The sequence below is a fragment of the Etheostoma spectabile genome, chromosome 5 (assembly GCF_008692095.1).
Source record: "Etheostoma spectabile isolate EspeVRDwgs_2016 chromosome 5, UIUC_Espe_1.0, whole genome shotgun sequence".
Classification (NCBI taxonomy): domain Eukaryota; kingdom Metazoa; phylum Chordata; class Actinopteri; order Perciformes; family Percidae; genus Etheostoma; species Etheostoma spectabile.
In genome coordinates this window covers 23,910,414-23,924,140 of record NC_045737.1, presented here as the reverse complement: position 1 = coordinate 23,924,140, position 13,727 = coordinate 23,910,414, and the positions used below count along the sequence as shown (strand labels likewise).

The following is a 13,727-nucleotide window of genomic DNA, read 5'->3' as shown; positions in this document are numbered from 1 at the left end:
CGTAGTGATTTTTGCAGTCCATCCACCTTTTCTGCCAGACCGATGGTCACACTAAGCAACTCCACCGACTGGGCCCTGTTGGTATCAATCCCCTTCTGCGCTTCGACGGTCCGGTCTGAGATGTTACGAGACAGTTCACAGGACTGGTCAGCCCTCAGATGTAAAACCTTCATCCTCTCAACCACTCCATGTAGGCACTCTTTAAGTTCCCCAGACAGCTTGTGGGTGAATTTGCTGGCGGCTGTCTTACCAATTTTACGGTAGGTCAGCGAGACCCCAAGGCCGATGATCAGGAGCCCCACCAACAGTAGTACAATTATCCAAATATCTTCAACGTCCTCCACAGTGAGAACGTCCAGTCTGACCACCTGCCAATCCTGTGAATAGGAATCGCCAACATAGCCTGCAGGGAACGTTCCACTTTGACATTGTGGCTCCCACGGAGAAGCATGTTTAGATGAAAAATCTTGTCAATAGCGCTGAGTGACCAGTTAATCAATTCCATTTCGAATGTTTCAGGAAAACAGCAGGCAGGGGACAAAGAGAAAAGAGAAAAAGTTCCACAAGACAGGGTAGATAGACTGGGAAGGAGCTAAGCTAAGATAAGAGGGAGAGGATGATTTTTAGTATGTGCAAAATATGATTTATCATAGAAAACCTGTTTATCATATCGTATTGATTTATTTGAAAATATCGGTTATCAGCAGCAACAGCAATGTTAGTATCGGTTATCAGCATCAGCCAAAATGTTCATAGCGGTGGTATACTAATTTATATATTTCCAAGGATTCAATAATACAAAACATACTTTATATAACTAGTTATTGCACTGACCTTACTGTATGTGTTGCTGTACACACAACTCACTGGAGAATTAAACACACCAAACCTATGGAGTCATTGAGAGAATGAACCTGGGCCTGGGTAACGCATCGGTATCTCTTGTTGAATTTGAACAACCCAGGAAATCAGAACTACAACTTTGTTCAGTTCTATCACTCTGTGAATTTGAGGGAGGCCTACATGGTTAAGCCAGATGTGGATTAATTCCTCTTGAACTTCACCTGCTTCATCTTAACATCAGAAACCTTCTCCCTAAAATTACTAAGATACGTCTCCTCAGTAATAACAATAAGGTGGGACGTTTTTGTTTTACTGAGACGTGGCTAAACGACTCTATTAAGAACACCAAGATTAAGAGAACTGTTTTCTAATCAGAAGAGACCGTGGAGGTGTGTGTGTTTATGTGAGATTGGACATTGGTTTTAATCAGAAAACGGAAATTAATAATGATCAAATTGAAGCGGCCTGGTTAAACATTCTGTTGTCGAAGAGCAAGCCTATCTAAGTTGGAGCATGCTACAGGCCACCTAACCAGGCAATGTTTTATGAACTTCAGGAAGAAGTCTGCTCAAAGTGTATGGACTTTGTTAAATTGGAAGTTATCATGATAGGAGATTTTAATACTTATGCTCGAAAGATGGACCTTTCCGGCTATAAGGCATTAATGAATTTTTCTTGCTCATTTAGCTGATCAAAAGAACCAATGCGTGTCTGTTCTTCAACTCAAACTATTATTGACCTTTTTCTAGTGTCAGAAAAGTCTAAGATAGCAGAAAGTGTAGTAATTAATCATGTGATCCTTATATTGTTTTTTTTCACTCGAAAGATAAAGAAAGCAGTGTTCAATTGACATAGCTCTATAAGAAAAAGGTCACTGAAACGGTGTAGCTAAGAAGCACTTGATGACTGTTTGAATCTAATAAACTGGTCTGCTGTGTTGCAATGAATGGATGTTAATAAAGCAGGGTGCTCTTTTAAATGTACATTATGTTTTTAGAAGTTGTATACAAACTAGCCCCATTTAAAATAGTAAGAATCAAACCGAGGACAGAACCCTGGATAAATGATGATATTTGTGAGGCAATTAGGATGAGAAACAAGATGTATGACACATTCAAGAGAAACAAGGATGATAAGAATTGGGCAGAGTACAAAAAGGTGAGAAATGAAGTGAGCAGATTAGTGGTTAATGCTAAAAAGGCCTATTTCAATGAGTAAATTGTGGAATATAGAAATGATTCAAGTAAATTATGGAAGTCCCTTAAGCAGCTTGGCTTCTGTAACAGGTTGAATGGCATTTTGGTATGCAAATTAAAAGCCATTGCTTTTAATGACTTTGCAGTCAGATGGGTGAGTTCTCATCATCATCAAGGATAGGATGCAGGTCGTGGATATTGGGGGAACAATGTTTCAACCACAATGCATAGACTATGGGGTCCCTCAAGTGAGTGTATTGGGTCACCTTTCTATACATAAATGACCTTAAGTCTGTATGTTCATGTGAACTGTTTTCATATGCAAATTATTCTGCATTATTGGTTTCTCATAAAGATGAGAACATAGTTGAAATAACTCTCAGTGTAGAACTATTAAATGTCAGCAGGTGGATGTCATCGTTTCACTTAAGGGAGACGGATGCCACACTTTTGGGGTCAAAGATAAAACTGAAACAAACCCCTGGTTTCAAGGTTTTAGTTGGGGCTAATGAGAACTCAATGAGATATCCTGGTTGTGTGCTGGACTTGTCTGGAGTGGGCCAAGAGCAAAAGGTACTTGCCAAGGTGAATCAATGAGTATGTATCTTGGCCAGAATCTCAAGGTTTCTGAACAAGAAAGCAGTGTTTACTCTTGCAAGTGCTCTAATTCAGCCTTATTTTGACTATGCAGGCTGCTCATGGTACAATGGTGTCTTAAAGCACCTGAAACATAGGTTTCAGACTACTCAAAATAGGGCTATAAGGCTTATTTTGAACCTCCCCATGATATCTCATCTTGACACTTCTTATTTTGAGACTATTGGGTGATGAAAAGTAGAAGATAGAATCTTTCAGATTCCCCTGTTCATGGTACATAGGACTGTGCATGGGGCTGTCCCCAAATATTTAAATAATTATTTTAACAGAGTGAAAGATGTTCCCAGCTACTCCACCAGGGGCAACTCTACTGATTTTGTGCCTCCTAGAGTTAAGAGTAATTTAGGTAAGGAGTCCTTTTTGTATGTAGAAACAAGACTGTGGAACAGGTTGCCAGTAAATCTAAATATGGTCAGAAGTTTAAGAGGTTTTAAGCAGGCACTGGAAAAATTGCTCAGATGCTAATGTTAGTATGTATTGTATTGATGGGTCTATTTAATATATGTACGGATGTGATGATTGATGCTTAATCTGCTGCCACTTGCTTTACTCTCACAACTTAGATAATCAGAATAAGGATGTGCTACACAATAGTACACAGCTTATGTTGTTTGGCTGCTAATACAGTCAACTCTCAGATGATTGAGCGTCACTCAAGCATTTCAAAGCAATTCATTGTTTGATGTAGACTCCTGTGGTCTTTCTTCATCCGAATGGGTTTAAGAGCTCAAATGCTTTTCCAGTCCATGCTTATTAGCCACATACGCCCAGCGGCTGTTTTCCCCTTTGCATGAACGTTTTCAGACAGTTTGGTCGTAATGCCTCTGTTTGACTGACAGCTGGTTCTATAATTTACCAGAAACTCTTTAATATTTGGCCTAATATTTTCAATTATCCACCATTCTCTGTACTTTCTGCTACTTTCTTTGTGGAGATAAACACAATTTCATAACTCTTAATTTCTTCCTCGAGATAAAACATTCAGTTTAGGCAGACATCTTTGCTGCAGTTCACACTGCCTGTGATTCTACACCTGTTTTCTTCCATTCACATCTTTCTGTTGACTTTAAATACGTTAATACCGCCTCTGAATCTTTCCTCGGCAATTTATTCTCATGCACCATTCAGTCTTGTCAATGAAGACATTAAGCATTTACAATTGAATAGTAGTCCTAGGTATTATCCAATCAAGATCAATTATGAGCATGATTATGATCTATTCATTGCCAAAGAATCTAAGGTCAGGTGCAGTAAAGCATAGAAGAGAACGCTTTGAAAAGAACTCACAGAAAAGCCTACGCTAGATTCATGAACACTGCGTTGCCAAGTGTTTGCAGTGTGCCTGCATTTATAGGGATTCAACCTTGTCAGGAGGGCTCCAGGCTGAATTTATCATGCTATATGTGTGTGACCTTGGGGAGAGGTTTACCAGTAGATTTGGGGAGGGAGCAGGCTCAAATAAGGAGGCACTTAAGTATGCAGAAACATTGTGCTACAGAACTCTTTCATTCACTAGCTCTGCTTTCCACACCTATAAATAAAGAGATTTGGGAGGAAATCTTCTCTCTGTACTGACTATATGAACTAATAGAATTAATTTTATGGCTATCATCCCCAGGTTCCTCAGCAAACCCTCTGAAGCCTCACAATTATGGCTTTAACTAACTCTAGGTGACAATAGGTCATTGTTAGATTTTGAGATATAAGTTATGTTCAGTGGCTTTGACACTGGGAGGAGAAAAACATGCTTTGGCTTGATTCACACCCATTTTCCATATCGGAGACAGCAGCTTATTCCTCACACTCATCAGGAAGGCACAGTGCTTCATTTTAAAGCCACAAAATCACAGACAAGCTTCACCATCCATAATCAATCTGCTTTGCTGGTGTTGAATATTATCTCAATAAAAATTTCTTTGGTTCCTTGATTTGGTGCCGTGTTAACATGACTTCTTGGCGATGACACTTAAAGGGGGCAACTATCATTTGCTATGAAGTTGAAGAACATTGGAAAGTGAATTACAGTAACAGATCTGAATTTCCATTTCTCAGTGAGACCCTGATTATCATCAATAGCCATGTAATCCTCCCCTATAATCCTATTTGCTGTGTAATTGTGTAATTTCTACCCTAGCTTTCATCAGTAGGTGGCCAATAAGTCCTGGTTGGATTTGTATCCACTTCTTCCTTTGTCCTAACAGAGTTCACTTACCATTAAATATCCCCCTGCACTCACAAAGAGGCCGTCTAACTCTGCCCGCGAATGCCTCTGTATTTAGCCTGATTTACGATATCGTTTTGTAATAAAGGCCAGTTTGAGGGGAAGAGATTCATTAAGGACCTCAGTTTATGTTTTAGAGAAGTCCGGAGGGGCCACGTGAATACTGATTGGCACACAGATATGTGCTTGTCTCATCCTCCCAACCCAAGCCAAAAGCTCTCAGCCCCTTTCCCCTCCAGCCATGTGCATGGCATGGCACAAAGGAGGTGTTGTTCTCTGCCCCGCAGGATGCCCAGGATGCTTAGGGTTCTTGCCACCCAGTCTGTAGTGTCCTGCTGTGGTTACCCTGTTCCAGACATATCAGGCCTCCTCGCAGCACCTGGAGGCCCTTCTCAGCATGCTTTAATGACACCCCCACTGACCCTCCCAGCCCACTAACAGCAGCGCCTATTTGGGTTTGTCTCTTCCATCCACAGCAACACGGCAATGCAGTGTTTACTCTTCATCGGTCGATACTCTTTAATCCCTCAGATGATGCTTTCTCTCATGAACTCAAAATAGCTCTTCCTCCTCCCCAGCGAAGCCACAGGCCCATTACTCTTTATAAGCTCTTAGAGTCTTAAATGTGGCCATCCATTAGTGGCGAGGCAACAAACATCCCCAGCAGGTCCCTCAGTTGCCTGCCAGCACACACACACACACACACACACACACACACACACACACACACACACACACACACACACACACACACTAATTTAAACTGACCCTTAATCAAGAGCAATTATTGTGCATTGAATTTAGCTCATCTCCTGGTTAAAGAAGAGTCATCTGTGTAGCGTATTCCCTTAGAAGATTTCCAAACTTTGTATTGTGGCCCTACCTCCCTCCTTCCGTGACTCTAACATATCAGCTGGGCGGACTTAACAAACCTCCATCTGCCTGAATGATTTCTTTTCTATGAAAGCTGGCATGCAGTAATACCATACTGTGTCATGTATTGATTCTTTTTTCCCCAGTCCCTTTTCCTTGAATTTCTTGGTGGCTGAAAAGTATAAATCATCTGCAAATGATCCTTGAAGGAAATATTGTAATTATTATTCTTGACGCATGGTCACAAATTCAATGGCCCTTATTAATTGAACATGGAAAGAAATATGATGTGGATAATTCAACGGGACTAGAGAAAATTCCGTAATGCTTCATGTTTATGATTGTCTTGTTTGGCATTCATGACAAAGCTGCAAATTATTTAGGGTCAGGATGAGGGTCACAGGGAGTGTAATTGTAATCCTTGACAAATGGCAGATCTGCAGTAAGATTAGCTGTTTCCTGAAGATTACAAATGTCAGGGAAAGCTTTTTGTATGCGAACCTTGTAAGAGATGATTAGAAACTAAATATAATTTAAGAGAATCCAGGTATTACCAAAACATACACCCTTTTCTCCAATACTTTGTTCATTGTTGCTCACCATCAACTTTTGCTACTTCCTATTGAGCTTCCTGTCATTGTTTCTTAATCCTTGTCTGTCTTGACGTGTGTGATGAAGCATAAAGACAGACAACCGACCAGCCAGCCACCCAAGCAGCCATTCACTTCTGTGTCCATCCATATTATTACAGCCAGGAGTGGACAGCAGGAACGTAGCCTCTCCTTCCCTGGTGTCCTCTATTGTGCCTTTTCATTTACTCAGCTTGTGCAAGTGTGAAGGCTGCTCTTCGCTCCGCCAGTCCTATTCCAGCTGTACATATCCTAGCGTGGAGCCCTGGTGGTAGGATGAGTGAGCCTGTATGAGGCTGGGTGCTGCTTGGCTAGTAAGCATTCATCTGAGACCTCTGCACACCTCTACGCTGTGTCTGACAGAAAAAAACTCTGACTCCTAACCTTGGAATCTGGAAAGCTTAAATTGACTGTATGTGCAAGAGTGGCATCAGATATTTTAAATTGACAGCTAAACTAATTGGAACTAAAGTTTTTGTGAGGCTATTACATGCTGTATACCCTTGTATACTGCCTAAGAAACTCGATTACACGGAAACTAGCCTTACAGAGATTGTAAATCCATTTCCACATGAGATTTTAAGATTGTTTCCACTGAGCTGTGTTATGGTCAAAACTACAGTCTGTTCTATCAAAACCAAAAATGTAAATCTCATGTTGGTGCTACAGGAAAGGTCAGAGGATCTGGAAAGTAATCAAGATACATCATCTGGGAACTGTGAATGTCTATAGAGACATTTTGTGAATGTCTTTGGCAAGCAATCCAGTAGATGTAGTTAATACTGAGTGAGTAACTTTGACCTTCTGGTGGCGCTAGATGAAAAGTCAGGAGATCTAAATCATTTGGATTCAACCTCTGGGGAACAGGAATGTCTGTACCAGAATTCCATTTCAGTCTGGGTTACAGTGTTTGACCGACAGATTGACATTTCCATCAATAGAGCTAAGCTGCTAGCTTGTCTAAAAATGACAATGACTACTTATGTGCAGAGAGTGCTTTCATAATGCCCATTCACCAATACCATTAAATGAAGCAACCATCCTTTGCACAAGTCCAATTGGCGACAGGTCATGACAGTTGTTCCATGAGCAAAACACAGCCTCAACAGCATTTCCATGTAGAGTGAGATAAAGTAAATCCCATTATATTAAAAAGTGAAAATGAAGAATGAGCCTTAAAAAATTTAATTTATCTGGCTCAGCATAATGCTGCCTATGGTTATACAATTTAATGACACACAATAGGGACATTTTATTATTCATGATGTGGATCATAAAGTTTATGCTGAAATAGACATTTTTTGCAGTTGAATTATCATTATTTTTCTTTTGTCTTTGGATTTCTCTGCCAGCTGAAAGTTATCTCCATCCCTCACACTCACACTCCTCCCCCTATATCAAAAAATCTGATTAAAACATTTGGAATCATTTAACGTTCCTAATTAAAACCTTAAAAGTAAAATGACAGTTAGTACTACCACACTATCTATTGTTGCTTTTATATTCTACAATGGCTCATTTAGGGATTATACAGTGACAGTTATTCAAAGTTAAGGAAGGTTGACTAATTAATAGATCTAATGTGGTGGTGGTAGATGATGAAAACTAGTGCAACATGCTTTTTGATCAGTGACTTCCAATGTTGGGCTAGTTACTTAAAGCGTAACTCTCGCCAAAATGCAACCTAGGGTCTTTTTGTGAATGTGCCTGAGTCAAACTTTTGTTTAAACGCATAATTAGGATGGACTTTTGAATGCCAGTGCGAGGGGCACTTCAATGTTAGTAAAAAACAAAATTTACCTTGTAGTTGAAAAAGGAGCCTGATACAAGAAAGACATTTCCTCCTATGGAGTCTGTTCATTTGCATTTTGAGATTGACTCCTTTTGAATGATAAGATGGCGGATAGCGTGAACAACAACTGAAAATCAAAGATACGGTAAATCTTAAAAGAGTTACACTTTAAAACATTTAATATATTTTTCATTACGTATAACTCTTAACATTACAGCACAAGAGAAAGAAAAAAAGTTGAATTACTTTTTGCTTAACTTCCGCACGGCTCTGTCACTTTCCAGACCATTAGCAGCTAGCTGAATGTTAGCTCCAGTAACTGCATTCAGCACTCCATAAGAATAATTATGGATCCCACCTGGTTTCTTGGCAAGTAGATTCCATAATAACGCTTCCAGAAGTCCACGTCCTTTCTTGCTGTCTCGCCATCTCCCCCCACCTCCAATGCCAGCGCCAAATTAACATGTACTGAATTGTTCTGTCAACCAAACGCAGACAAATCTCAAATAAACCAATCATACCTTTTACACACAGGGCAAGACAGGAAACAAGCAGACCCCAAAATGGTCAAACTATGGTGCATTAATGATACTGGGATTAGTAACTGTATTTTGTTGACTACAGGTAGGTTCAATTTCAAATAGTTGTCCATTAAACAACTTGTTACTGAAAAAGGGAATTATTAACAGATGACAGATGACAGATTTTTCCATTAATGGTCTCAACTCGACTCAGCTCAACTCAACCACGGTGCCCTGTCCTCCATTTTCCATCGCAGATTAGTACCACCTCATGCGTGAGGCAAGCCGTGGCTTGTTGTCATGTCCACAGGAAACTGCCGTGACCTAACGCGACACTCACAGAACGTCAAAGGTGTGTTGCTTTTGATTCTCAGCATGTGGCTGTTGCCACAGCCAGAAAAAAAAATTAGAACTATTTAAACACAGCGGGTTTGTTCAGGACCCCCCCGTCTGTCACTAGCAATGATGATGCAGTGAATAGTGACGATTCTCTCTGACCACCAAGTAGTCTGCAGGTTTTCACGTCACCTTTTGGTATTGCCTCAGCTCGCTTGGAACCTCAACTGAGCTGATACTAAAAAAAGTACCTGTTAGCAGGTACCAGGGACTTTTTTATCATAATGGAAAACCCCAAAATTAGATTACTAGATTAGATAGATTGAACAAACAAGATATCAACTGTTAATTAGTGTGCATTTTGCTACCTTTGGACAAAGGTTAGCTGTTTCCCCTTATGTCCAGTCTTTATGCTATGCTAAGATAGCCGGCTTCTGGCTTTAGGATCACGTTTACTGTCCATCAATCTTCTCATCTAACTCTTGGCAGAAAGAAAGCATTGGTCATTATTTCTTGAAACCAATCATTTTGACAGATTATGTTGCTGTATGCTCTTGTTATAGCGCCAACACTGCTAATGTACAGTCTTAAGGGACACTATAGAACCAGAGTAGGCCATATTGTATGGGCCACAGCAGGAGAGGTCCCACACAGATTCCAAAAGAATGCTTTTATTAAACAGGAATGCCAAGAGCAATATTCTCTCTGGGGGGTCCAGTTATCTGAGCTACACCCCTGCTGCACAGAAGGAAAAAAACAAAGAACTACTGGAGTTTGAAAAGTAGGTTTGTACTATTTTTTCAATTCCTCCTCCCCAGAACAAAGAAGGGAGCAATGCATCCTGCAAAAAACTTTTATTTTTGTCCATAACACAGACTTGCTGATTCTGATTATGTTGGAACTTGGTTTGGCGATTTCCAGGCTTTATTTGAATTGAGATGGGATTCTTTTCCAGTTTAAAAATTCAGTGTCAGTTTCACAGACACTTATCCTGAACAAGGTTGGCAAGTTTATGCTGCTGCAAGGTGAACTGCCTGTCAACTGTTTGGGGACATTTTAGCACTAAAATACACTAAACGACTAACTTCATAGAGTTGTGGTTAAAGCTCCCTGATCTTAATTAAAAACAAAGCATGGATTAAAGCCGTTTTAAATATTTAAATTATATTTTAGCCAAATCAGCATTAATTCAAATGTTATTTATTATTGATCCTGAGTATACATAAGTGATTATTATATGTGTGTTTCATTACCTAACACAGTAACAGTTTGGTAGAGATACTACTAATTTGTAATGGATTTTCTCATTTTTTGTTCCATTTCCTCCTTACTAACAAAATTGCTGCTGATGACTGTACTTTTAGACAGGATTTACTTCACAATATGCCACATTGCTTTGCTCTAAATAGAAAAAAACACTTCTTTGATACGTACACAAAACCCTGTCTCTCTTAAACAAGGTATTTTTTTTAGACTCTTCTAACTCCATTTGTGTTGCACTTGTAATTGTCAAAAGTTAAAGACTTTTTCTTTTTATGTGGTTCTTGTTTTTCTAGTTTGCTGATATCAAACATGATCAGAGCAGCCTTTTGAATAGTGGATGTTTTGGTCCTTACAGATAAAATAATTGACAGAAAATATAACATTTATTATGAGGAGTGAGCAATTATCTACGTATTTATGCAATGTTAGATTATCCAGCTTTAGTGTATTACAAGTGTAGGCACATTATAATCCTTTATGTCAGCTGATAAAACAATAAATCACATTTGAACACAGAGAGTAAGGTTTCCGGTGGAGAAAGCACTGTGCTTTCACTTTACTTGAGACAAACAGGCTTAGAGATGAGAGTGAGAAACATCACTACCCAGGGACCTGAGGATGACTTTGTTTCTGACTGTCAGAAGAAAAGTCTGACTATCCAGCTTTTCATTTGTCAGTGGCGCAATGCCACGTATACAAGTATGCCTCTTGCCAACAAACAACACAAGGCTCCTGCTTGTTCAGGAAAAATACAAATTGCTCTGTGGTGCTTGGCTGCTCTAAAGTCTGTGTTCTCTGTGGCAAACACAAGGTCTGGATTGGAGGGTTTACTCTGAAGCAGCTAACTGATGCTTTAAGTGGGACTGGTGCTGCTCCTGGGTTGGGAGTTGAAGCCTGCCTACACCCTTGTATCCCCCAGTGGGACAGCAGCTTTGAGGTCAATAGGGGCACTATGAATCACAAATCCCTGTCTGATTTGTGAACTGTTAGGACATTGATTGACCCGGGTGATCAGACTAGAGAAATCCTCAGGCAGCCAGCAGGAAGAAGGGGGTATGCTGAGGAAGTGTAATCACACAGCAGATTGCTCTTGAGAAGAAGGTCAAAGCCCACTCTTATTGGGATTAAAACCTTTTTTTATGCAGGCTGTGCTGTTCCTCAACCAGTGGGGCCATAGGAGATAAAAAAGGGCAAAGCTGCACATGTCGGCCTTAATTGGAATTATGATTATGTCTTTAGATTATTTGATAAGTGTCCGTACTAGTTATGTGTACGTCTGATAACACATTTCAGCTAGTACCAAAAACGTATTGAGGTTGGATCAAGGTTATATTTATAATACCAACTGGGACAATAAGCCTGGGAAACCAGACCTACAGGGGCCCTCGAATGTCTAACTTTTCTTAAATTTCAATTAGTTTGCAAATATGTTATGGAATATACACCACTGTAGTTTAGTATTTCAAAATTTTAAATTGCATTAGTTCTGAAAACCAACCAACCAGTCCAAAAAAAACAGTACTCTTAATGTTAGCATTAAAATGTGATTTGGTTTGAACATTTGATTGCATTGTTCTTCTCTGCGGAAGCTGTTGATCTATCTTGTTTTTTCTGTTCCATTTTAACAACTGAATGTAACTATTATTTTTACTCTGTAACGGATGCTACTGGAAATGTTGTGTACCATGTTGTTTTACTGTAAATACAGAAGATGCAGCCTCGAGGCTGTCTTTTATACTGCAGTAAATCCAACCGTTACACAAGACAAAGCATGTGATTTAAAGGTTTGTATTTTGTGTGTAATTTTAGCATTTTTGTTGGAAAGTAAGAATTTGGCAAATCAGTTAAGTTTTTTGTGATAAGAGTTGGTCCTGGTAGTCTTAGTACAGCATAGTTTTTAGTTTTTACCCTTGTGCCCCTTAACATGTTTCAATACCCAGCCATAACTCAGACTGTCAACATTAATGGAACCAGTGAATTCACTTAATCGCATGTTAAAAAAAAATAATTTTGATTTAGTTTTTTCATCATTCGAATAACTGCTCAGTTGTTTCAGCACTAATTATAATGTGATGGAAAACTCAGTCACAGTAACCCTTCCACATGTCTTGGTCTTCTCTTGCCCTACACAACAACACATAATGCTTTTTGAGTGAGTCAAACATTGTAAGTGGCAGGAAAAAATATGTAACATCCAGGGCATGACATTAACACCCGCCCACCTGCCAAATGCGGATACATTTTGCAATTGGCGAGTAACACTGTCAATCTACCTGCCACGTTGGCTTTCCTTATACCAAGTGATCTTTCCCTGACTCAGCTCTTCTCTTTTGTCTTTTAGTAGCCGACTGTCGAGTCTTAGAGGGATTGCAGAGATATTCTTCCATCCCCACATACCTGCCTGTCAACTACCAGGTGCTCAATGCTGACTTGGCATTCTTCCTGAAGGAAGCCAACCAGGACTTCATGAGGAACTCAAGCCTGATGTCGCGGACCGAGCCCTTCTTTATCTACCAGGCCAGGAGTTTGCCCTCAATGAACACTAGCTATGGGCCTCTCTCCGTGGAGCAGTCTGTCCCTTTAGAGCTCTTGCAGAGCCCGGGGACATTTCCTGCCTCTTCTGTTTTTACCTTCAACTGGAAGGTGCAGACCTTTATCATGAATACCAGGATTCATTTGGCCAAGCCCAAAGTCCAGGTGCTGTTTTATGTCGCAGGCAGGGACTGGGACGACTACAGCGCCATAGACAAGCTGCCCTGCGTGCACATGTTTGCCTTCCATGAGACCCAGGAGGTGCGTGGCACTTGCCAGTTGAAGGGGGGTCTGGGGCTGTGCGTGGCTGAGCTGGAGCCCTTGGCCAGCTGGTTCAGCCCGCCAAGCGTAGTGCCAGGACGCCAGAGGAACCTCGAAGTGTCCGAGGGCACGCCAGTGGAGCTCTACTACATGCTGCAGTCCACCGAAGCAGGGGAGTGTCACTCAGAGGAGGCCAGGAAGGATGACTTCATCCGCTCAAGCCAGGAAGGGCTGTTTGGTTCCTACACCTCCACACCGCTGCGGAGGATTGGCGGCGTCCGGCTCTACCAGAACCCCACTCGGCCCCTCGCTGAACACAGACTGGATAATAACTTCATGGTCATGGTGCCAGCCACACCCATGAGACAGAGGGAAACCGTCTCTGCTTTCATCACTGTGTCAGCTTACTCTCCTGTGGAGATGTTTACTCTCAGGTAAGAATTCTTTTCTCTTTGTTCTTTTAAGAAGTGTCTGGCCGCAGACTTCCTCTGTCTATTCTGCAGCCTCTCTATTGACTCCTACATTTACTTTAGTCACTTAGGCATATATATATTTCTCATCTTTCTATGAGCAAACAGTAAGATCCTGCGCTTTTTCTCAGCA

General features: G+C 40.6%; 1 protein-coding gene across 1 annotated transcript in view; it reads left to right on the top strand.

Annotated features, from left to right (window-relative positions):
- si:dkeyp-14d3.1 (transmembrane protein 132C) overlaps window positions 1–13,727 on the top strand; it is a 152,834-nt gene that overhangs the window by 18,441 nt on the left and 120,666 nt on the right. Inside the window, exon 2 of the mRNA XM_032516573.1 lies at window positions 12,673–13,558. Within this exon, the coding sequence (XP_032372464.1) occupies window positions 12,673–13,558 (886 nt within the window). The remainder of the gene's footprint in view (window positions 1–12,672; window positions 13,559–13,727) is intronic.